This window comes from Polyergus mexicanus, unplaced genomic scaffold (assembly GCF_030449975.1).
Source record: "Polyergus mexicanus isolate NDT 795.1 unplaced genomic scaffold, iyPolMexi1.0 SCAF_11, whole genome shotgun sequence".
Classification (NCBI taxonomy): Eukaryota; Metazoa; Arthropoda; class Insecta; order Hymenoptera; family Formicidae; genus Polyergus; species Polyergus mexicanus.
In genome coordinates, this window is record NW_027223331.1 from 4,181,610 (window position 1) to 4,206,403 (window position 24,794).

At 40.2% G+C, this 24,794-nt stretch overlaps 1 protein-coding gene across 1 annotated transcript; it reads left to right on the forward strand.

The window, feature by feature from the left end:
- Window positions 1-211: 211 nt before the first annotated feature.
- Window positions 212-22,768, forward strand: C15 (homeobox protein C15). The gene is made up of 3 exons (XM_070304371.1): window positions 212-1,107; window positions 17,003-17,231; window positions 22,501-22,768. The coding sequence occupies exons 1-3, from the start codon at window positions 339-341 to the stop codon at window positions 22,745-22,747; spliced, it is 1,245 nt and encodes a 414-aa protein (XP_070160472.1). The 5' UTR covers window positions 212-338; the 3' UTR covers window positions 22,748-22,768.
- The last annotated feature ends 2,026 nt before the right edge of the window (window positions 22,769-24,794 follow it).

Consider the following 24,794-nt stretch of genomic DNA (forward strand, 5'->3'; position numbering starts at 1 on the left):
GTATATAAATGGTACCAGCGTCGATATATATGCGTAGAAACAAAATGGCCGCCGTTCAACGTGAAATTTATGAGGTGGTTCAAGTCAAATTCGTTGCGCAATAAATTTAAACGTTCGAACTCTTGAATCCATCGTAATCTAGTCCACCCGAACAAAAAGTTCTCCCAAATATAATCTTCTCCATCAACATTCTATCATTGGTTCCCGTGACGTGTCGTTTCGCGGATTGTTGTATATCGTATGACAACTCCCGATGAAGACACCCGCTGTTTGAAACATAAATCTTTTCGTGGAAACCTATATCAAGCGCCGAGTTCTCGCGAGGAGAAGGAGGGATCATGTCGGAACGCGGCGATAGCGACGTGGACGCGACGGAGGAGATCAACGTGGATGACTCGGATTCTCGTAGCTGCAGTCCGCGAAATTACGCGAGCCACGACGGTCGCCACGTGTCCCAGGAGACATCCGAGTGCTCCATTTCGCCACCCCCGAGCCAAACCGGCACGAGAACGCTGCCGAATGACTCTTCCCGAAGCCACCCGTTCAGCATAAGTCGTCTGCTGGGCGAGAGCGGCGTCCGAAACCCTCCGAAGAGCCCGTCCTCGGAAGAGCCGGATAGCGACAAGGAGAGAAAATGGTCCTGGGAGGAGGGTAATAATAACAATAACAACAACAACAGTCAGACGTCTCTGGGCGGCGTCCTGGACGATGGCAGGCGATCTTGGGGCCACGACATCGAGGAGAAACTGTCGGAGAAGGATGACGACGATAGCACGCCCGACACTCGCGCCAATTCATCGTCCTCGTCCGTTCACTGCGCCTCGGCGGCGGATCTCCTTGCTCCCTTCCGGCTTTTTCCTACCGGTACCAATCTCATCTACACCGGCGGCGGGGTTATAAGGGTACCGGCGCATCGGCCGCCGGGTGCGAACGGTGCACCGACCGGCGCTCTTCCCGCACAGGCCCTGATACCACCTTGGAGCCTGCAGGCCCTACAACACAGTCAACAACAGGCCGCGGCAGCGGGTCTTCACAGGGCGAGTCTCTTGGCGAACCTTGCCGCGCATCCCCTACAGCCGCATCCGCATCTCAAGGATAGACTAGCAGGTATATAGTACATAAGGTAATTTAGTGACATTTCGACATGTGTGCTCTAAGGGATAATCATTTTTAATTAACTAATATACACACATATTGCATGAAAATTGAAGATCAAGCGTGTTAAATTAAAACTGTTTTCCTATTAACGAGAAAATTGATGTTGCGAAAAATATCATTTCATTGTTAGCTGGCAGACAAATCTTGCGAATATTTATATTTCAAGCAAATAACTCGATTACCGAAGCTCTTCGATGATTCCTCGATAATTTTTAAAAAAGATACGCGCATTGTTTTGCGTCTTGTTTTACTTTATCGTTTTTCAGAATTAAATCCACAAATTTATATTCAGTTAATATTAATACTAATTATTTTAATAACTATTACTAATTACTATTAATATTAATATAAATTCAACAATGCGTATGTGGGGAGAAAGTTTTTCTCGTCAGATTAATATGCGTTTAGTCTCAAACGTGTTACTGGCGCAAAATGGAATAAGATTTTCGACAACGTATATCGATTGTTATTGTTGATATTTCTATTTCGTACTGTTAATATCTCGTTGCGCGAGTCGCATCTTGATTTTGAAACGAGATGATTCCGTCTCGAGTAAATGATGTTTTAGATATTTTCGAGAGATGAGCAAGAGAGAAAATTAGATTTAAACATTTCGTTCCAATAGAAAGTTCTTAAATTCACATATGTAATTATAAAATAATGATCTACATTACATCATCGATCTTCATTAATTTATCGTAATACGCAAAACAGCGACCTTTTAAATAAAGAATAAACGTCTTAATTTTCAATAAAGTCTAAAGTAGCATCGAAGCCTTTATTAGATTCTTACACATGGCTGATAATTTAAAAATAAATCTTGAAAACATATTGGATAGTTTAAAAATATGATGATTTAACGAAAAACATATATACTTATACATATTTATTTACAGAGATACATATTTGTCTCTCTCTCTCTCTCTCTCTCTTTTTTTCTCTGCTGGCAGTTATTCAAATCAGATTTACATAAATATATAATCCGCATAATTATATTCTACGGTGTGTGGTATCTTGGTAGAAAAAGATATTAGCTATTAAACACTGTCTGAAACATTAATTGGTTTACTTATCTCTCTCGCTATTAAGAATCGTTATTATACTATCTCGGCGTGATAACGCGCATGTGTGGTATATATATATATATATATATATATATATATATATATATGTTCGATCGAATTATATGTCTCACTTACATGATGCAGAAGGAACAGATGATTTATGCAATTAGCGAGATTGTCAGATATTATTAATTCCCGGCAGGGGATTGAACCGGCCGCGGCCGTTCGATAGAATCGAGTGACGAAATATAAAGGGACGAGAGGCGTTCCTGGTTGGCATCGGCGATCACCGATGTCAATTCCTCTAATTGGGATGGGTATATCTTTAGACGGCGACCCCGGGCTAGAGAGAGGCGTGGATCTCTCTACTTGGTGTCATTCCTGCGCTTCGCGACTACTCTAACCGTATATAGAGGATATCAATTATATATTAGCGGCGAATTATTCACTCGCGCCGTCGTCGCGATCGGAGCCCGGTACGAAATCGTCGAAGACACCGAGTGACACTTTAATGGTGTGCGGACAAGCCGAAGTCGTCACGTTTACGTTACATCTCTCGCTTCGTACGTTCGATAATCCTTTTTCTTCTCTTTGATTTGGATGATCTTGGCAATTTCTAATCTCAATTCTTATTCGGCGATATGCAAATATGGCGCAAAATATCAGTCGTGTCTTGTCACGCAATAAAGAAGCAACGGTTTTGTTTCATATAACATACGTACAATTTATATATTTCGCAATAAAGTTGCGAAAAAAAAAAAAACTTTCTGTTATTCGGAGTGCCTCATGTTTCACCGCGTGCTTTCAAGATATCTGTAATTTGCGAAAGCAATTTAAACTCGCAATGCATATCTGTCTCTTTCTCTCTTAGAAAGTATAATTTTAATTTGCTTTAATCGGGAGAAAGAGAGAGAGAGAGAAATACGATACGGGAAATGTTGCTGAGGGATCATTACGGGCGCGATCATTGTACGCGGGTAAAGGGACGTAAAAGTGCAAAATGTTAAAATACAGGTACGTGCAAAATACATAATTAACGTTTACATTCTCTCGAATGCGCCGACTTTTTCGTGCGGGTAATGAAACCCGCTATTACTCGCTTGGCGTGAGTGAAATGTATTTATGCGTACGAGCAACATTACTCTCCCGCCCGATTATTTCGTTCGAAGTACGCTTAATACCTGCCAAAGAGAGAGGAATATCGACACGCAATAAAATAAAGTAATCTTTCAAATATATATATATATATATATATATACGTTTATCGATCGCGATACAATAGAATTTTTGCAGTGACTTAGGGATTATTCTGGATATCGCGCAATTATCTTTCGATCGTAAATATCGTAAAAACCAATCATATAAAGACTTATCGAAAAATATGGCAAATCCATTACTTTTTGCTTAAGGAGATTTAAGATTATAAGAGAGAAACCACATCTAAGACACTTTCTTATAAAACGTGCATATTAATACATGTATAATGTGCACGATAGGAGCAGTTTTTTTTTAGTGGAAACGAAAATATTGTGATCGATATATGCGCTTGTGAAGCATTATAATTAAAAAATAATACACGCGTATATACTTTGAATAATTAAAACCGTTTATTTACGTCGCTGATCGCTCAAACGGGGCGAAAATGCGCTAATTGCGTTTGTGCTGCCATTTATTTAGCATATTACGGCGATCGCGACAAGGTGTTTCGGTCGGATCGATCGCGACGCATATATTCCGAATGTGATTTAACTCAAGGGAAATATATAAGAGCGCATAAAACGTTTCGCTTGACGAGCGAACGGTAACTATCTATATCGTGTATTATTTGCTTTGTGTCTCTTTACCTCGATTATTTCCCGCCACCTGTCACTTTGACACTGAAATGACACTCGATTAGGGTCTGAGGGAGGGAGCCTGGAGTCGACCGAAAATACAGCGTTGCGATTAAGACGCTATATAAATCCGAAACGATTATAAACGGAGACATATTAATTTCTCGATTCTCTTCAACATTATCGCAGCGTTTTCACGTCCAAATATCTTTACGCGTTTCAACGCGACACGCGAATTCGAGAAGGATTTTCGAGCGACCCATTGGCCGCTACGAAATAAAGCGCTATAAAAATTGAACACAACTACCGCGAAATCAGGTTGCAATTTATGTTCAGAGAAAGAATCTTGCCGATTTGACATAATCGTCTCGCTCCGATTATAAGCCAAATAGTTCTTCGAGCTGTCTAGTCATCAGCGTAGCACGAAACGAGCAAAACAGTTGCGAAGGAGTTGTACTCTTTCTGGTGTTTTTAAATTTATCCGTTTCAACTTTAATCAATGTGACTGTAGCAATATGTAAATCATTTATTTATCTTAGCCCGACTTAGCTCAATCAAATCAATAGTATGCATGGAATATAAATGATACATAAACGGAATAAATAAATAATTTACATATATAATGGTTCATAATAATAATGCGCTTATAAAGATGATTCAAGTCGCATAAAATAGTAACGCATCTCTTATCTTTATCTAGTTTTCGCATTTGTTTTCATTATCTCGGATTGATATGTATCTTATTACGATTGTGTGTTTAACGAGAGATAAAAATTTAATATGTGTATAATCGACCTGTTATCGAAAATCGTTTGTTTGGACCCTAATATTTATTTAATTGTCCGATAAGTTTTTCTGGGAAGAAAATATTGTATTTTCATGGGGAGACCAGGGAACTACGCCAATGCGACTGGCAGAATGCGCTCGTCGTTAAAAGTCGGCTCGAACCATTCTACGAATGCTTCGAAACCACACTTCGCGATGTTTCTTTTCGCAAAAATGCGCTTTGAAGATTGTAATAACTTATGCAGTCAATCGCGAAAAATCGCCAATTTCACAAAAATCTTGTATTTTACAAAAATTTTTATCTTGGAAAAATATATCTAGCCCGTTAATAGTATAGGAGAAATTTACTTTTGGGAATATTGTTCTATATCGTCAATTAAAGTGACATGACATATCGAGATCTCACGAAAGATAAGATTATTTCGTCAGAATGCTTTCTATTTTCGATAAATCGACACTTTATTGATTACCGATCAATTAAAATGGAAAATCGAGAGCGGGTCGCGAATAAAAAGTCCTATTAAAAATAGATCAAACAGCGTCAACAATTACAAGATTAAGCTAGTATGCGAAATGGCACTTATTAAAGTTCGCTATTGCTCGTTTCGCCACGGGGTATTAAATTTATCTTATCCGAAAAAGCACACACCGCACGTAAAAGTATACATGATCGATAAACAGCCTCTTTTATTGGAATTCCAATATTCGGAGATATAATAAAAACGAAAACTGCGTCAAAAGTTATCGATAACAAACTAATATTGATAAATTATTTAAATTTTGAAAAATATGCAGCATAATTGCAACGATTACCGGACTGCTTCTTAAAATGACACTAGAGCGCATTCTCCACTCGTATATCATCTCAATTGTTTAGCTCTCGGCTAACCTGGACCGGTTTCTAATTGAACTCTTCAATTGTAGTTACCACGCAACGGCAGAACGGGCCCGATGATGATCCTCGGGCGATGAGTCTGCGGACCCGAGCTTGAAACGTTGCGGGGCCCGCAACAGTAATTTTCTACAATGTACGCTCTCTCTGCGCGGACAGAGAGAGAGAGATAGAAAGAGACGTTCAATAATAATTAGGCCTTCGCACTTTTACGTCGGCATATTACTTCTCTGATTTACGCCCTTCTAGGAAATAGTTACCGCACAATGGCACGGGGCGCGGTGAATTCGTTTTAAGAAGTTCCTACTTTTTTTTTTTTTTTTGCGAACGAGCAAAATATCGGTCCCCCTTACGTAACGTCGCGTATGATTGCGATGTATATTCGAGATGATATTGGTACGCGTATAAAAAATCCCCAGCGCGTTCCAGAAAGATTCTTTCGAATCATCGTTGCCCGGTATCGAGGTATCCGAGGCGAGCTATCCCGCGGGAAAAAGAGAGGACGAGCTCTTCTTCTCAACTTCAGAAAGTTAGCTTATACGACTGGCAACACACGAAGATACAGAAAACGGCGCGATGTGTCGATGTGACGCCTCGGGCCCAAAGATAAGCGGGTACCGGGAACAGAGAAAAAAGGCATCGCGTGACCGAAACCTGAAAACCAGAATCCGCCGATGCCACGGCGGCCAGCGTGGCATCTTCGCCGATGAAATTGTACAAATGTATATATATATATACATATATATACACATATATATGTATACGTCTGTTGGCGAATGTGTATATAAATGAATTAAGCATTACACGTATATAGAGACGCGGTAGCTCGCAAAACCCGCAATTTCTAATATTTCGGCGGTCCCTGGGGCTATACTTGCCAAATACTCCCGCACGAATTATCCTCGCGTTTCAATGAAATATTAGAAATTACGGGGTAGAATTACATAAAAAAAAAAAAAAAGAAAAAAACGCTTTCATATATACGTACTCGTTTTGTTCTCGATTGGACCGGTAGCAGCGCGTAGATACGAATTATCACGAATTATTACGTAATTAGGATCCTGTTTATTAGCTACTTAGAAATTGGAAATTTGGAGGTCGGATATATCGAGAAACGCTGGCGAGACTCAAGGTCCGGGTGCTACCAATCGAGGATCGAAGCGATGGATCTTCTTGCATGCGGGACCTTTCGCGCCGATTTCTATCGATTGTGAACAGCCCGGCGTGGGCGGAAAAATGTTTCCCGGTATTGCTGCAATTTTCACTCGCACCAAGAGCTCTGATTATACCGTGTTATTTAATGCACTACATGTGTATTTAATTTTTCGGATCGCTTCTGGCGGAAGCGTAACACGGGAGGCAATTGACCTCTACGGTAGTCGGTTCACGACGGTCCGCTTACCAAGCTACGACGATACACACGCGCATCAGAGGATCTATTGATATATATACAATATATATATAAATTATCAAAAAATAATAATAAAATATATTATAGTAATATTAAATTAATATAAATTTCTAAAATAGGTATTTTCAGAAATATATAGCGTAGATAAGGTTTTCTCTAAAATATCGATTCAATATTCGATTTGCAAATTAGCAATTCGTAAAATTCTTTTATCTATTAATAGGGAAAAGTTAATAACGGAATTGAATCATTCACGATGTTCAGAAAGAGTTAATTTGTTATTTGTTTTTGAAAATTTTATTAATAATAAATTAATATATAAATTACTTAAATTTGAAGAACGCAGCAAATATGCAGCACAATTATTTCTGATATTTTTTTGTCACAAGTTGCACACTTTACTTTCATTAAAGTAACGAAAAAATTTCAAGAAGAGAAACATGTATCGGTTGTATTCGAAGAAACCATAATCGCAATAAATGATGCGTATAAAATGTAACTCGCATTCGCGGTTATACAACGAAATACTGCAAAATCGTGACGAAGAACTTTTTATTGTAACCGCTCAATGTATTTTGTCAATAATTTTTCATGATTATAATTTCTAGTTAGACACATGAAACATGTAATTGGTTATTATAATTTCAATTAAATATATCGCATTTCTCTTTCTCTCTCCCCCTCTATCTCGCCGCGAAATTACTCGTTAAGTCCAATAGAACTTAATAGAATCGGATGTAATACGGTATATATAAGAGACGTTTGCACATTTTGAGGGGAACGCGAGTGGAAGAGGAGAAGGAGAGGCGGAAACACCGCAAGGAGGGCACGTATGGGAATTTTGGGCGCGAGCGGGTTTCCGTAGAAACGATAATTATTCAGGCTGGCATTACGTAGTAATTAATCTGGAGGCAGATTAGAGCCGAGCAACGGTACGGGCCAACGGTACGGGCGTTGACTGATCGAGTTAGCGTTGAGAGTTAGGGATTTCGCTGGGCGAGCTTGGCAGCCCCCGTGTAAGGTCAGGCGCGCTCGTCCATCATCGCTCTCGTTGCTCTCGCGTTCGCTGGTCGCGGCGATGGACCCCCCCCCCTCCCCCCGCCTCCCATTGCCCAACAACGGGCGCGGGGGAGTTATATAATTAACGTGACTTCGGTTTAATTTCAACTGCAGACAATTGGCGCGTAGACGCGAGCGAATCGATCGATCTCGAAACGGTTCCGATTTCTGATCGAGATTCGGATCGTCTTCGCCGTTTTACGAAGTGGCAACGATGACACAATACTGACGTAATATCCTTCCTATTCAATTTAAAAGACGTTTCACATTCTGCTAAATGACGAACGGCACGAACTTGCCAATCTAAATAATTAATTTATTTCGTACACATTTTACACACGCTCACAGTCTTAATTTCTTTAATCTTTTTTTTTCTTCTTTTTTTTTTATTTAATTTAATTTTAATTATGAATTTTTTATGCGATATATTAATTTTTTTTATGTATCTTCTTTTTACATATCTTGTTTTTCCTTTATTCATATGCGTTATATTCTTCTAATATTTCCTTTTTCTCTCCGCGTTATTTTTATTATAATACTTTGTGTTATATCTTTTTTTATCTTATCAAGAGTTTATATTCTACTAACAATTAATGAAGTATAATATATTTCTATAGAGTGCAATATAAAATATCGCTATTATTGTACTTTCCTATCCTAAGCAACTCTTTGAGGGTCTTGTAACAGGCTCCGTTATGCTTGTAACAACTCATCGGTCTCGACACCGGCTGTGTTTACAAAGGAACGCGATTCGAACGGGGGGGGGGGGGGGGGGCTCGAGCGTGCGAAACGCGATATTTTCAACGAAGGGAGAGGTCAATTGATTGGCCGACCACTTGCAACAGAGCGACCCGGTATTCTCTCGCGTGCGAGATATACGAGAAATCGGTCGGAATCTGCCCTCCTGTCGATCGAGCATCCCCAGAGACTTCCGTAGCGAGGAAAATACACGCGGGCGGCGAATCTTTTGACCGGCATTTTCGGTACGTCGAAAAAACGCGGGGCCGCGCGTTGACGATATTTTATCGCGAAAACAGGGCGAGCGCCGCCGGGACGTTACGGTTTCCGGCATATCATTCGCGATTTTTTTCCAGTCCCCGGAGAAATCGGCGGGATTTGCCGTCGGGTCTTCGGCGGCACGTCAGAGCGAATTTCGGTAAACCTTGATCGCGTCGTGTCGCTCGCCATAACGTATGTGACTGACGAATCCGCCGCGCGAATCTCCCATATTTCCTCCAACGTCTATATAGCAATCGCGCCGATTTAATTAACCGTGACGATGGCAAGTATTTATAAACGAGATATTAAGCCTGATATTGCGAATTTACAAGACTTTTCAAACTAATAGCATCGAGTAAAATACGAATTATAATAAAATGCGCTGTTTAAGAATGATAATTAACGGGCTGTGTTGAATTGATGAAAATTGTACGAAATGCTTACCTCTATACGCGCATGAGAATGCGGGGTAACTTATACGCCGCGGTTTACGATACATTTAGAATATATATGATGGTCCGCGTCTTGCTTCAGGGTTACTTTAAATAATACAGAGAATTCGGTCTTATTTAGAACTCGGGGGAGAACGTGTTAGGTTCTCGCGATCTGCGAATAAATTCTCAACGAAAACAAAAAAGTATATAAAATATATATAGAAAAATATATAAATGTAAGAATATTTATAAAATGACAGTTCTCTGTCCAATCACATTTAGAATATTAATGCTAAGCGTGCTGTATTGGGTCAGTTTAAAGACGGGACGATTAAGGATGAAAAATAACGAGATCTGAGTACGACTGTAGCGGATCCTTTGAAACGATCTCTCGTAACGATTCTCGGCGAAAATTAAACGTTCGTTTTGCGGCGAAAAAGCAGACGCATGAGAACCACTGTCCAAATATCCATAGGCTAAAGGTATTGAGTTTTATCGCGAACACGTGCGAGAGCTTGCTTAATTTTATGCGATTTTTTATCGACGCCTCGTAATATCGATAATGTAAGGCACCGCCGTTTTACCTCTCGCTCCTCCGTTTACCACCCAGGTCGAAGGGGGCTGGAGGAAGGGGGTCTATATCAAGTTATAGAGTTTGAGAAATGATTGGTGCTCGCGACTCTCTCTCCCATCTTCCTTTTTCGATCGACGCGAGTGAAACGAGCCCCTTCCGTCCGCGTTCTAAAAAGTTTTCAACATTACATAACGATCGGTTAATTAAATCTTTAGGTATAAATTTTATCGAGTGGAAGATCTTATCTTAGCACCGTAAAATGTATGTAAAACACGCTGAAACAAAGTCATTAATCTTGTCATTACGTTTAGTGACAAAACTTTTCTGTTCTTCATATATAATATATTTTTATCATATTATTTGCACATTGATCTTTATATATATTGAATCGTTATAAATAAGGAATCCATCGAATAGATAGACGCGAGATGAGAGAATAGTACGAAAGATTAAAAAGCGTGGAGGGTTGCATGTCGCAAATCCATTTCTTTAATCATCCTCGAAGATCGAGGGAATAAAATTTAAACATTGTGATACTCTTACGCGTTTCTTAATGATATTTTATCTTAAACAATTTTCACGATTCGCATCGTATCGAATTTATATTCCAAGGGAAACATTTACTTTTCATTCCTCCTCCCCTTCGTCGTTCTAATTAAGTTCTAACAAGGCACTCTCATTACCGTACTTATCCTTTACAGGCTTACAACGCTCCGTCGCGATTCCTCGAACGCCTTTAATTAAAAGAAAAGAATGTCTAATTTCACCTCAGATACGAGGCGCACAACCAGTATACATATTTGCCGCTGAAAATATTCTAATTATTCTTATCCGATAGAAGTCGCGTGCGAGTAAAACGAATCGCAACAGCTTATTTCTATTCACATTCTTTTCATCAAAATCCGACGTTAACTAAACTTATATCAATTCTCATTAATCTCTCGGCAGAAAAGTGTATTTCTTCGAGGTAAGACTAGACATGTCGAGAAATAGAAAAAGGCAAATCAAATGTAACAAGCAATTTGAGCATACGGGAAGCGTGTCTAAGATGGCGATATTAGACGAGGGTTGGAGAACGTAATTTTATAGAATGAAATATGCTTTCTACGAATCCGTTTAATGCCCTTTAGCTGTCCTATTATGTCGGTTCAATTACACATTATGTCGGCGATGCATGTGTAAGCGCGTATATATAAACATTATACACGTTATATATTTATATATAGACGTTTTCTAAATGTGTGCAGATTTCGTGATCGATGCGAAGCCTGATAATATTTTGAGTAAATCTCTCATAAAGATTCAGCTACGGATAAGGTTGCGTCTGAAAGGACACCTGAATGTTCAGAGATCCCAGAGATGCTATTGTCTTCAGCGAGTGCGATGTCATCTCGACATGTTTCGCATCCTTTTTTCATTTATGGATTTTGCCGAGTTTGCAACTTTGCGTTCGCGTAATTAAAATCTGAAGTCACGTGCGGGATGAAACATTTTAACGAAATAATTATTCCGAGGAAAAAGTCATTCGCGCTTTTCAGTTTTTTTTTTTTTTTACTATTTTTTAATATGTTTTAATTAAGTACGATAGAAAAGAGAAGGAGAGAGGAAGTTTGAGGAGGAGGAGGAGGCGGGGGGGGGAGAGGGGTTGTATATCCGTCAAATAAAAATAATGAAAATAAATTTGATAGAAGGAGAAACTGTCGATGCGCTATTTTATGCGTGTAAATGAGTGTAAAACGGACGCGCAAGGTCTAAATTTAAATTGCGGGGAATAATTTCCGAATAAGGAAAGAGAGGAACATCTACGACACATGTTTATTAAAATAAAGAAGACGAAGAGTTTTGTCTATGAACGGTGAAAAACGATATTCGAAAGCTATTAACTTGAGAACCGAGAAGGATAAACAGAGCCCTCGCAGGATTATCTGCGACAGGATTAAGAGGGTTTGGGTCGAGGGTTTTGGCGACAAGTGCTTCGAGCGCGAAATACAGAGAGGAATCTTCTCCTTTTCAACGACTTCGATCGCGGTTGCCGGGTCGTGGAATTCTGCGCTGCCCGCAGAAAAACAATTTACTTTGAAGGCCGCAAACTCCATTACCAGGCAGAACGTGCTCGAAGCGTAATGACTTTCTCTAGGTCCGCCGCTGCGACAGCGACCCGTGCGCGATTGCATCACCAAATGATTTCAGGCCCGGTCTCTTTCTCGGTCGTGGGAGGAACCGTCATCGTCGTCGGCAAAGGTTATGTTACAAGCTCAGTAGGTCACCGAAGATGAAACCGTTTGCGCGTATCGTGGAAAAACCGTCAATTTTTATTAAAGCTTTACCATCCCTTTCTCTCGCTGTACGCGCTCGAAAGCTTGTAGAGATTTTTTCACGCGATTATCGTCATCTCGAAAAAACCAGCTACATTTTGGAGAATTTCTTTATATTGTTTATAAAGTAGCTTGGAATTTTTCGGACACGCAGATATACAAAGAGATGACGCATACGATATTTCTGCAGTCATAAGTTTTGCGAATGATGAAAATCAATCGGTGGAGAGATCGTTCATCGATATCCAGCATTTTTTAAGACGATTCTATATAATTCCATATCAAAGTAATTAAAATTGCCAAGTAAATTTATCAACGCGCGATGAATATTTTAAATTTAACGATCAATTTACAAAAATACATGGCGATTGATCGACAAATAGAACGACATTCCCCAATGTATCAATTATATATAAGACGAACGATAATTGTAGAGCAAGAATTTAGATAAAAGATAGAGATTAGAAGCAGATCGACGTTTTTACTCGACGAGTATATACAATATAATGTAAGGTTGGCGAAATCTTAACGCGAACTGAAAATATGTCAATGACTTTTGCCAGGAGGCTGTGCGCGCGCGCGCGCGTTTATTTACTCTAATGATTTTGCGGCGACGTGCCGCCATCTTGTTTTTACGATTACCCCGGATATATGCCCTTATATTAGTACTCTGTGGTGAACAAAATCTTCTCGTGATATTCCTTATTTGGTAACGCGAAAATCTTTACTCTAAATTTCTACTGCGATTAATACTTGAATTATGAGAATTATGATAATTAAATTTCGCGATAGTGATAATGATAGTAAAAATATTGAATATGTCTTTACAGTAAGATTTTTTACGCATGAAATACAGACTTTGAAAATTATTATACTGAAGAAAATTATCTAATTGCTATTAAAATATATTCTCTCTCTCTCTCTCTCTCTCTCATGTCAATAAATTTGATATTTTGTATAATTCCCAATTTAAATAGAGAAACTTTTGATTTATAAGCAATATTTCAATATCTAACCGTAATAAAAAATTTCAATATTTGATTTCTAAACAATATCAGATATAATATTAATTATTTTTATTATATTTGTCTTTTATATTTCCTTCGTTAGATAATAAAAAAAAAAAAAAAAAAAAACACTGTATTATAATACTTTGTTCTGTTTAGATCATCTGGATCTGTCCTTCTATTTAAAATTGTTCTTTTTGAAAGTATCATCTCGATGGCAGTAATTTTGAGCGTCAGAAATATTCGACGACAAATTATTTCCAAAGTCGCGCTTTAACCATTTGACAAATCGCTACATATTAAATCGCCGTTGAACACGCTAACGACGACGAATTCGTACGACGATATCGTCGGATACACGAAAGCGCGATCAAGCACGAACCAATTTCGTAAGAAGACAATAGAAAGACGTAATGGACGATCTTTTCTTTTTTCTCGACTCTATATTGTTCGAGAAACGAATCGACGCTGTAAGCAAATTTCATTAATCCTTTTTAATAGAGATTTGCTTTCTAATATCTGGCTGTGCGATGCGAGTCCACACCCACGTTTAAATGTCAGATTGGGAACAAGCGGCGCCTTAAACGCAGTTAATTAACAGGAATCGAGAGCGTTATCGTCAAACCCTGAGTTATGGCTGGCAGAGCGGAGCCTTAATTGGTTTTACGAGACGGTCGCTTCTTCCCCTTTTCTCGATATCAAAAGTTCCCGGTCACTTTGGCGGAGATCGTTCCTCTTCCCCGCCTCGTAACAAACGCCATTAATTAATTGTTCGTATGCGCTATACTCGATAGGTAAACATCGTTGATCGTTGAGACGATCCTGTGTCCAGAGAGACTCGCGCGGTATCATCAATAAAAAAAATAAGAAAGAAAACATAAACGCCGCGTATTTAACGTGTCAACGTGAAACACAAACAGCGGCTAAAAAAACCACTATGTAAATTACGAAAGTCGTGTAGCAGACAACGTTTCTTTTAATAAAAATCATCAAATGTAATATCCCTTCTTATCGTTTAATTTTTTAATTACTTCGATATCCTAATGGGCGGAAGATTGATAATCGTTGCATTATCGCTTCTATTAAAGAAATATAAGCTTCCATTTTTATAGAAATATGGATTATATATTTTTTATGCCCCACATTATCGTCACCTTATCCATGTCATGAAAGATTTGTCGGAACCTTTGCGAATCCTTGTACAGGCGTGTATCTGACCATTCTGCGAAGGTAATTACGAGTTATAAGAAAGAGAGAGAGAGAGAGAGAAAGAAACCGCGCCGACATTAGTCTAGTACACCGCGATAATTTAACGAAGTATAATAGCTACTACGCGATTATATCGTCCTAATAAGCGCAAGAACGATGATGCAAGAGAGCCTTTCGCGCGCGAGCGGGATAAGAATGTGAGAGGCCGATGTGAGGCCGAAGCTCGCTGGAGCGAATTACGCGGATGGTCGCCGCGGGAACATAAACCGAGAGAGCGAAATATGGTGCGGTCTGTTCTTTCTTGATGATGATGATGCTCGCCGTATCATCGTAATTTGCGTGCCACTCGCACGTCGCCGACAACATATTGCACGAGGCAATTGTGAGAAATCAATCGACAATATTCCCGATGCGGTCTCTCGAATCATTTATCAATTGTAGTCATTATGTCGCGCGCATATACGCGTATATACGCGGTGTTTGTGCGTGCGCGCCTCGAAGCGTAATCGAGGATCGCTGATTACATGCTGATCGTATAAATCATGCATTTCTCGCAAATCACGTGGAATCCAATGAAAATTGATCGGACGATGACTAATTGCAAATATTTTTTTTATTCCCTTCTCTCACATTCCCGTAACGTTCATCGAATATATATTTAAGAATCTGTCAGAGGTATTGTATTATTTATAGACAGTCGATTGCTTTACAGGGGCGTGAGATATCTCGCGATTCGTCCGATACACATTTTGACGTTTACGGGTCGATAAGGAAAATCGCGAATGAACGCGTTAATGAGATTATTATCCGAATCGCTCGCGATGGCATCTATTTCTGGACAAGGGGCGGCGATAAAGGACGAACGGGGTAAAACGGGGATGGAGAAAAAGGGGCTGCGATAATGGGATAATATTCGCTCGATGGCCCTTTTACCCTTTATAACGATGATTCCTCGGTTTTGCAGCAAATTGCGCGGGAGAGGATGAGGAGTCCGGTCGAGGAAACGCGAGGAGAGATACTCGGGCTCCATTCGTATATTTCTCGGCGAAAAATATCTCGTTTCTTTCGCGTCGGGGAAAAAAAAAAAAAAAAAAATGAAAATGAAAGAAATGTATCTCGATAGAATAATCGACATTCATTCGTGTATTCGTATAAATATCGCTTAAACGCACGCGATCCTCGGATCGAGTTCGTGGGGGGAAGAGTGGAGTGGGGAAGGGGAAAGGGGAAGCCATAATGAGAGGATACCTGGAGCATATTACTCGTGTTATTTAGCAGTAAATCAAAGTTGAAAATGTAGACCGTTATTGTACATGACGCTACCATATATCCCTTCGTTCCTCGCGAATCGAAATTGCATGGAAATAAGCGGTACGTCGACGATTTTTTTCTTATAAATACGAGCTGGTTGAACGCGGGACACGATCCCGTAATCCACGACGAGAGATTACATTCCAGCGTTATCGATTCTCTAATTAATTCGGCGAATAATTTGAAAGCTCATACGGGGTTGGGAATCGCGCACAAATGTTCGCGGAAATGTTGATCGTTGAGCTACAATCATTAAATTCGCTTTAACGTTCGAATTCTCCTCGGATATATACCGTGTTTTAATCCATTAGCAGCAGCCGAGGACGGCGATTTGCTTTCGCGATATCCACGCGCAGGTTGTTGCGTATCCAGTCTTTGGTATATCCTCGTGAAATTGCTAATATCGCGTACTTTCTCATTACATATGCAAATCCATTCGCTCGCACGCGGCATTTAGCGTAGTTAATCGCGTTCTATTACTACGCTAAGGGAGATAAGTGTTCAACGACACCGACAGCCGCCTATCGAGGCGTAATAGAAGACGGAGCGAGCGGATTCGAGCGACGTTCGACGAACGTAAATTACTCTATATTGTTCGTCAAGAACTTTGTCCGTCTATCGAACCATCGATTATATCACATTAATATCGTAACGACTCGGATACATGAATAATAAAATGCCGAATCATCACATGGACATTTTTCGATCTCGGTTCGTTATTTCAAGTAAATTCCTCCTAATCCATAGAGAGCGACCTGCCGTGTCGCTTCAACTAGGCGATTTCTTTAAACGTATCGACAACCTGTTCAATTTAAATTTAAACGCTCCTATATTTGGTACACCGTAAAAGGGACACGCGTTGACGGTAATAGCGACAGAATGTCGCCGACAGTATGTAGGAAACGTCCGCTTATCAACTATTCTTTTTTCTTTTTCTCTTTCTTGACGTAGCGGCCGGAGCATTTCCGAGGCGGATCGGTCATCCCTATCAGAATCGGACGCCGCCGAAGAGGAAGAAGCCGAGGACCAGCTTTACGAGGCTGCAGATCGCCGAGCTGGAGAAGCGTTTTCACAAACAAAAGTACTTGGCGTCCGCCGAACGAGCGGCGTTGGCCAAATCGCTGAAGATGACGGACGCGCAGGTGAAAACCTGGTTCCAAAACAGACGGACGAAATGGAGGTGAGTCGAGGCGATATTTTATAACGAAACCCCCGAAATGTCGTGGCGATTTTGTCCACGGCGACGTTTCTTAACGACGATTTGTAGAACGATCGTTGTTTCCACGACGAATGAATCTTCGGGGGGTGGGGGGGAAGGAAAACGCGAGCTCGAAACCGCGCTCGGAATGTTAATAGCGGGTTAGCCGCGGCCTGACGCCTATATCTGTAAACGCATTGGCAGTCAAATGTATTGGAGTCTCTTCAAGATAAGGGAGAACGAAAACACGTCATTTAGATAAAAAAAAAGGGGGCGCAGGGGGCCCGTTTGTAGCGCGGGTCTCCGATACCGGGGGCGTCTCGGCGACGAGACGGCGGGCCCTGACGACATTCTCCGAAGGATTCTCTTTGTCTCTCTCTATCCTTCCATCTCGTATACACGACGTACCCGTCGTTCTGTTCTTTCTCCGTTCACCTCGACCGCGTCAGAATTTCTAAAATCGTCGTCGCCCTGTGGAGTCCTTGGATCGTTTTCTACGAAGTGCGCGTTGATAAAGCGGTAAAAGTTTTCCTGCGGTGAGATTTCCGAGGGTTCACGACGATGATTCTTAAACGTCAACCGTGCCACGATTGGTCGGTGGATCGACCATTTCGACGGATCGTCCCGTCGTGTTTTCCGTATTAGTCGTGTCGGTGAGACGGTTTGACGAGAAATTAAATTTCGGCGACGTTCAATTTTCCATGTCGAGAATAACGCGATAAGGATCGTTTCTTCGAAAAATATCGCGAATCAAAAATTCTTTCGATCTTAACATGCGCTATTTACGACGTGGCGTTAAAATATGAACATTTCTAATTTCGTTTGTGATAATTGCCTAATAGCGAGTCTCGAACAGACTTAGCTACAGTCATTATTCAATTCTTCGATCTACCTTTGGTATGAAAACGGCTTAAAATTATACAATGTAGAAACAGTTACTTTTATCTATTAAAATACGCATCTCGCAAAAATTGATTCTATTTATCGACTCTTTCTCTCTCTCTCTCTCTATCTATGTATCTTTTTTAATTTTCAATATCGCATAATTCAGTAATTGACATCTCGATATCGAAGGGGAAACTGCAAGAGCTTCTCGCAACAAGATCTATACATCGTCTCCGATTACGGACGCAAGTTCCGAGACTTATCTCGTACGTGTCTCATATGCATACGGAGACGAGCGAGAAGCTTTTTGTCGTCGCGAGAGAGGAGCGAGCGTGAAATTCAATTTAGAATCCGACGACATGCGTTATCTGTCTCAGTGCGCTCGGCAACGTTATCGCCGTGACAGATACATTTGTCTAGAATGTTACGACGGGTTAACTTCACGTCGGAATGACAAGTACATCATTTTTAATTAAAGACGCACGCACGCGACAGGATAATCATGCGCGCGATCAATAACGCGTCACCGCGCGCGGACTTTTTCCTGTTCGGGAGTCGCGCTATGGAAATATATGGAAACAAGAATCTCTCGGGAAGGAACGCGACTGTCGGACACCTTAGAGAAATTTTCGAATTTTTTTTTCTTTTTTCTTTTATGAGAGATCTCTCTTTCTCTCTCAGTTTTTTTTTTACCAGTGTCTACTCAAATTTTGTAAAAAAAAAATTCTCTGAAAATTCTCTAAACTTTCAGTCATTTTGTTCAAAATTCCAGATAAAGAAAATATTTTTAAAATTTTTTAATGCAACTTTCTAAAGTAAGTTTTTTTTATTGTATGCATCTTCTATTATTTTTCGCTCATACAAAGAAAAAATACAGAGTCATTAAAATGTCAAATGTTCTAGATTTGCAAATGTTCTGGGGAAAAAAAAAAAGAAAAGAAAAAAAACTGAATAGCTTTCGTAAGGTAAACATTTCATTTTTTTATCACTAAAAATTAGAATTAAAAAAATATGTACCGCATATTCAATATTGTATTAAGACATTAAATGTACAAATGGAGAGATAGATATACAATATATTTATAATTTTTTTAAAATACATAATTCATAATTTGACTTATCGGCGGAGAGATTGCTTACAATATAAAAATATTATGAGAGAATTTTCTTTTTTTAAATTCCCTGATAAAATTTTATTAAAAATTCTCCCAATAAAATTCCACGAGAAATTCGCGATTTCTCCAGGTATAGAAGAAATTGCCGAGAATTTCAGGTTTTCCATGTTTTCCCAGGGAGTAGACACTCATCTGTTTACATAGGTTACAAAACTGCGGACAGCAGTTCGAGCTTGTCCGACGATCGAAATCGTCGAGAAATTCTTAGAGGATGCGCGAGCGCTCTCGTCTTCCTCGCTCCGAGGGCGCATAACACGCGCGTAGCGACGCAACGCGACGCGAGTGCGCGGTGCGGTCCGGCGTGCAGCTGCGTTTAAAGTAACGAGATGACTGTAGGCAGAGATGAGATAACTCGGCCTCAATAATTCAGATACCTAACAGCTTAGCCCTGTCCCGTACATAATGTAGTCTCTTCCCTCCCGTCGCGCGCGCACCCCGCCCGTCCCATCTCCCCCCTTCTTCACCGTCTCCGCTTTGACTGCCAATCCTCCGCGTTCCCCCCTTTCTTTCCCCCCCTTCCCCTCCGTCACCTCTTTCGGCCCCTCCGCGGGAGAGCTTCTTGGCTTTTAAACTGTCAAACGTTCTCGAATCCGTTGGCTGAATCGTTTCGATCTCTGCCGGGCCGGTTCGACCCCACCGATCTGCGTCGTTAAACATTCATCGGTTACAGTGTAGGATCAGGCCGGTAACAGGCACGACGATATATCGCTCGCGTTTAATATAGCAGGTAGTACATAAGAAAAATCAATCCACATTACGCGCCGCGATTATGGGATTATTAGAGCTTGTTGTCGCAAAGAACTTGAAAAGTGTCCTTTTGAAGATACCATCTTTGACGCAACGTTACTAAATTAGAAAAGCGTCAAGATCTCTCTCACACACGTTGAAATATTTCTCTTTAAATTATTTCGGTAATTAATGAAACAGAAATATAATGACGTATCGCGAACGAGAGGAACATGATGGGTTAATTAGAGCGAAAGAATTGCGAGCTCGCGTTCTGTCATTCTGTCCGCGAGTCGATCTCTACATCGGGTACCGAGAGCGTGCGCTGAAGTATAAAGGATAAGAGAAATGTGTCCCAGGTTGCGAGAGAATATGGTTATGCCGGCCGCAGTGGATAGGGCGAGGCTGGCGTCGGGGGTTGCAAAATGTAATCGGCACGGTGTCGTCAATTATTAATCGCTAACCGCGTTAATTACTTGCAGAGGCGTAGGTGCCACCTGTCACTGCCGCAATGGCGTAGCCGCGATGGATTTCGGAGACGGGCGGCGGCGAGAGATTCAATCGCCACGGACGGCGATTATTATAAAAGCGATAACGCGCGTTAAATTCTCGCTCCATTTCTATATTCTCAATTGTATTTTACTCTCTCGCCACGCGATACCATTCGTACCGTTACTTATTCATTGCCGTGACAACGCGCGATTATTAACTATGGAACACCGACAGGGATGAATAAAGTAAATTCGGAGAATGTTTAAAAATTTTGCCACATATTTAAATAAAAGAATATTAAATATTATACATCTTGTAATGCGAAAAGAATGCTATAATTTATTATAGTAATATAAAAATTTTTATTATAATTAAAAGTATTTAATTTTTAATTTGAAAGTATTTATTATAATTTATAATGATAATAAAGGGATATTAAATTTCTATTATAGATGTTTGACAGACCAACGTAAGCATTCGTGTTTTTTTTTTTTAATACGTTGAATGTTTAAATGCGCAGATGTTATTTTACGCAAATTCTCGGAAATAAAAAATAAATCGTCTCGTTTAGCAATGACATATGCTCGTTAAGGAGATCGATTCGATAAACAAGGAGAGTTACAGTATGAAGACGGAGGTTCGTGAGTACGTTCGGGAATCGAAAAGTAAATTTCGAAACGGCAAGCGATCGTCGCGTCGCCGGTACCACCGGGTAGCTCGTTAATACGTATCGGGCGAAGAAAATTACAGGAAGTTGTTTGTCGGATCGTGTTGCTCAACTCGCGGCCGAAAAAGGCGGGCAAAAAGAGGGTCAACGAGATAGTAGCTGCGCCGCGATAGGACGGAACGCGGCATAATTCGTAAGGAGGACACGGACGTCCGCGCCACCGGTCTTTAGTAAGGTCCACGGGGGCATTATGCCAGGAGGAGAACCAGTTTTAGAAAATTATAACGATCGCGCGCGCCACACAAGCGATTGTTCTCTAGTTGTAGAGAAACGGGATTAGCTCGCCTTCCATCGGGTTCGTCCCGTCACGGAAGCTCGTTTCGTCAAAGTGACCGTCAAAACTGCAACGTCTAGGTAAATCTTGAAATGGACGCGTTTATTCGTAACTACTGCTGTAACAACGGCGTGATAAAAAAAAAAAAAAAAAAAAAAAAAAAAAAAAAAAAAAAAAGTTTTTTTAACGCAAAAATGACGTTAAATAAAAAATATAATATTCTTAACAAACGCACAATAATACGATGAAAAAAAAAGGTTGCCGTTCGCCACTATTTGGGCGATCGCGCTCGCAAACTCTATCGACCTTATCAAACGAGTCGGCCATTTTGCGGCGCCCTAATAGACTTAGCGCTAGAAAACAGACCCTGCGGCAAGGTGGTGGTTGCCGCTTCCCGCCATAGTGACGAATCGAATTAACTTTATTACATCCGTCTTCTGTTTTCCGCCCCGACGACCGCCACTCTATTTTCGCCCCGTCCTTTACTCCCGTCTCGCTCCCTCTCACCGAGCTTCCTCCGCGCAAGTCGCCCTTGTTTATTGTTAGTCCCGATACTGTGCCAGGCATTAGTCGATTTAGATGTATATATTGATCAAAAATTAACAAAATAGTTATTGAAATGAAAATTCTATTACTGGATTATACATAGAAATGATTAATAATGACACACGACACATAATAATTTATTTATACGTTAATTAAACTCCTATCTGAAATACTTAGCTGAATTTACGAATCAAAAATATAAATCTCAAATATGCATTTCTCGTAATAATCGAATAATCGAAATCCTGCTTAAAGTATTAAAGTAGATGATTAGAAATTGAAATTAAAAACAAAAAAAAAAAGGAGAAAAATCTCGACTCGGGAGAGTAAATGATACGTCTATTAAATCTCATTCTCATATGGCAATGTCTTTCGATTCTAAACCGACGAATTAATCCGGAACAATGTCACTCGATCGTGTTGCAGGAGACAAACGGCGGAAGAGCGGGAGGCTGAGAGACAGGCCGCGAATCGGCTGATGCTGTCCCTTCAGGCCGAGGCCCTCGGCAAGGTAGCGTACCCGACGTCGGTGTCCGGGCATCCGGGTGGCGCGCCGGTGTCCAGCTTGGATAGCAGGCAGCAGTCGTCGGCGACGGCGTTGACCCATCCTGGGGTGGGTCAGTGGGCCTCCCCTTATGGTCCACCGCAGCCTCTCGCCGAGCCAATTTGCTGAAGCGCGACGACGAATCGAGAGAGTCTCGCCAAGTGAATCGTCGTCGCACCATCGTCTTCATCTCGCGTTCGATGAAGATCACAGATCGGAACGAGTCGGATATCAAACTCGCTCGTTCATCAATTTCGATCTATGTACATTCCGTTCCTTCATTTGCTTCACGAGATTAGCGAACGGCGGGACGCCCATTCGCTCATCGATCGAATCGATATAAGGTAATGATAAAAAGAGATTTTTTTTTTTATTTGTTTTTTCTAGAATAGTTATACGAAACGTAGGCTACATTCTAGATCATCGCCTTCCTTCTGCCTTACGATATTCAGGCGACAACCATGAACACGAACGTCCTAATGAGCACCGCGAAATCGAACGTATGTACATTGCCTTACGCACGACATATTCTCGGAGCTGTACCGCTTGTTTAGGTCACAGCTCGAAATTTTGCCATATTATTGTCACGGTTTAAGCAGTTAAGCAGCGGCGAGCAGCCGATATATCGTCGACACGACACGATAATCGTCCTGAATTTATCATGTACTAACAATCGGATCGCATTAAAAACGTTCGTTCTTCCTCGCGAAATAAAATTGTCGCCATTAAAAGCCCGGTTGACGCGACATTATCGACATGCACATGTCTCGATTCGAGGAAATAAAGCCGTGGGAATGAGAGAAATCCTCTCCAAACGTTATTTTCAGATCGCGTCAAATGAGTCCGAACGTTCCGATAATTTATCGACCTCCTCGATCTTTTCTAAAGGGAAGCTGTACGTGTTACGCATCGTGTCGAGAGAAATCGTCGATTGCAAAAGCGAAGAGACCAAGGTCCGTATTTACATCCTCATTTAACAACGCATTTCACGCTGGATGTGGCCGGATAAATTCTCAACATTATCGTAGATATGCGCTAGCGAATAATCAGTTGAGAGGAGGGAAAGAGATTCAATTCTTTTTTTAACGAGTAAAAATATTTTTCCATCATGAAAATGTGAATGCGGGCCTAATGGAACAGTTGACATGACATATCTTGTATATACATATATTAGGCGCCATAGTTGTACTTAGACGTTATATTATACTTGTACGATATGAAATATACAATACTTGTATACGCAGAAAAAGAGCTGTACGTTCTCTTTGATTGTTATATGCGTCCTGTATATATTACTTTGCGCAACACGCGACAAGAAATGCAATCAAGATTACATTATATCCCGGAATATTATTATGATATTATTATTACATATATATATATATATACACACACGCACACACACACACACATATATTGCTACCCACACACATATATACACTACGATCGTCATCGTTGTCATATGATTAGATATGTATATTTTTAAATTAAGAGTTCAGTCGTAATTACATTATTATAGCGAACGATGTGATGTTATGTAAGTACGTGTAACGTTGTATATACGAGAAAAAGAATTGAAATGCATATATAAAATGGTTTAACTGCTATACAATCCTCGCTATCTAATTATAACATCCTTGCGAGAATGACCGTGCCGACACTGGTTGCGTGGGAAGAGCCCGGAATTACGTCTATTACCGCAGGAATAATTAATAATAATTTCAGCATTAACTTAATAATATAGGTAGCGATTCATTCCGTGATACATGGATTATCAATCTTAATGATTTCTTTAAACTCGCCTTTCATCGCAATATCCATATGGCGATAGATTTTATTGAAAAGTAATAAAAGCAATTTTTTATCGCAAAAATTTTTCTTTAAAATAGAAAAAGATTCAAAGAAATTCAAATCGCGAAATTAATAATTGATTCGTGGACTTCGTTTGAAGCAAATTCCTTCTTATTACAATATTTTGTAGCGCGCGTGCCAGTTTATTCCGTTTACAAAGGGAAATTCTTTATAATATACCGAGTGTTTCGCTTAACTTGATCATATAAAATATCTTTGTTGCTTTTATGAAAAAAAATTGTGCAAGAAGGCGAGCAACAAACTTTTTTTATATCAAAATAATACTTTTTTGGGGTAATTTCTTTCTCAGGAGATCAACATTTCT

What these genes read in the sequence shown, in the direction of transcription:
- C15 (XM_070304371.1), top strand. Translation starts at nt 339, where the DNA reads ATGTCGGAACGCGGCGATAGCGACGTGGACGCGACGGAGGAGATCAAC. An exon ending in TCTCAAGGATAGACTAGCAG is followed by an intron (nt 1,108 to 17,002) that starts GTATATAGTACA and finishes TTCTTGACGTAG; the next exon opens with CGGCCGGAGCATTTCCGAGG. An exon ending in AACAGACGGACGAAATGGAG is followed by an intron (nt 17,232 to 22,500) that starts GTGAGTCGAGGC and finishes ATCGTGTTGCAG; the next exon opens with GAGACAAACGGCGGAAGAGC.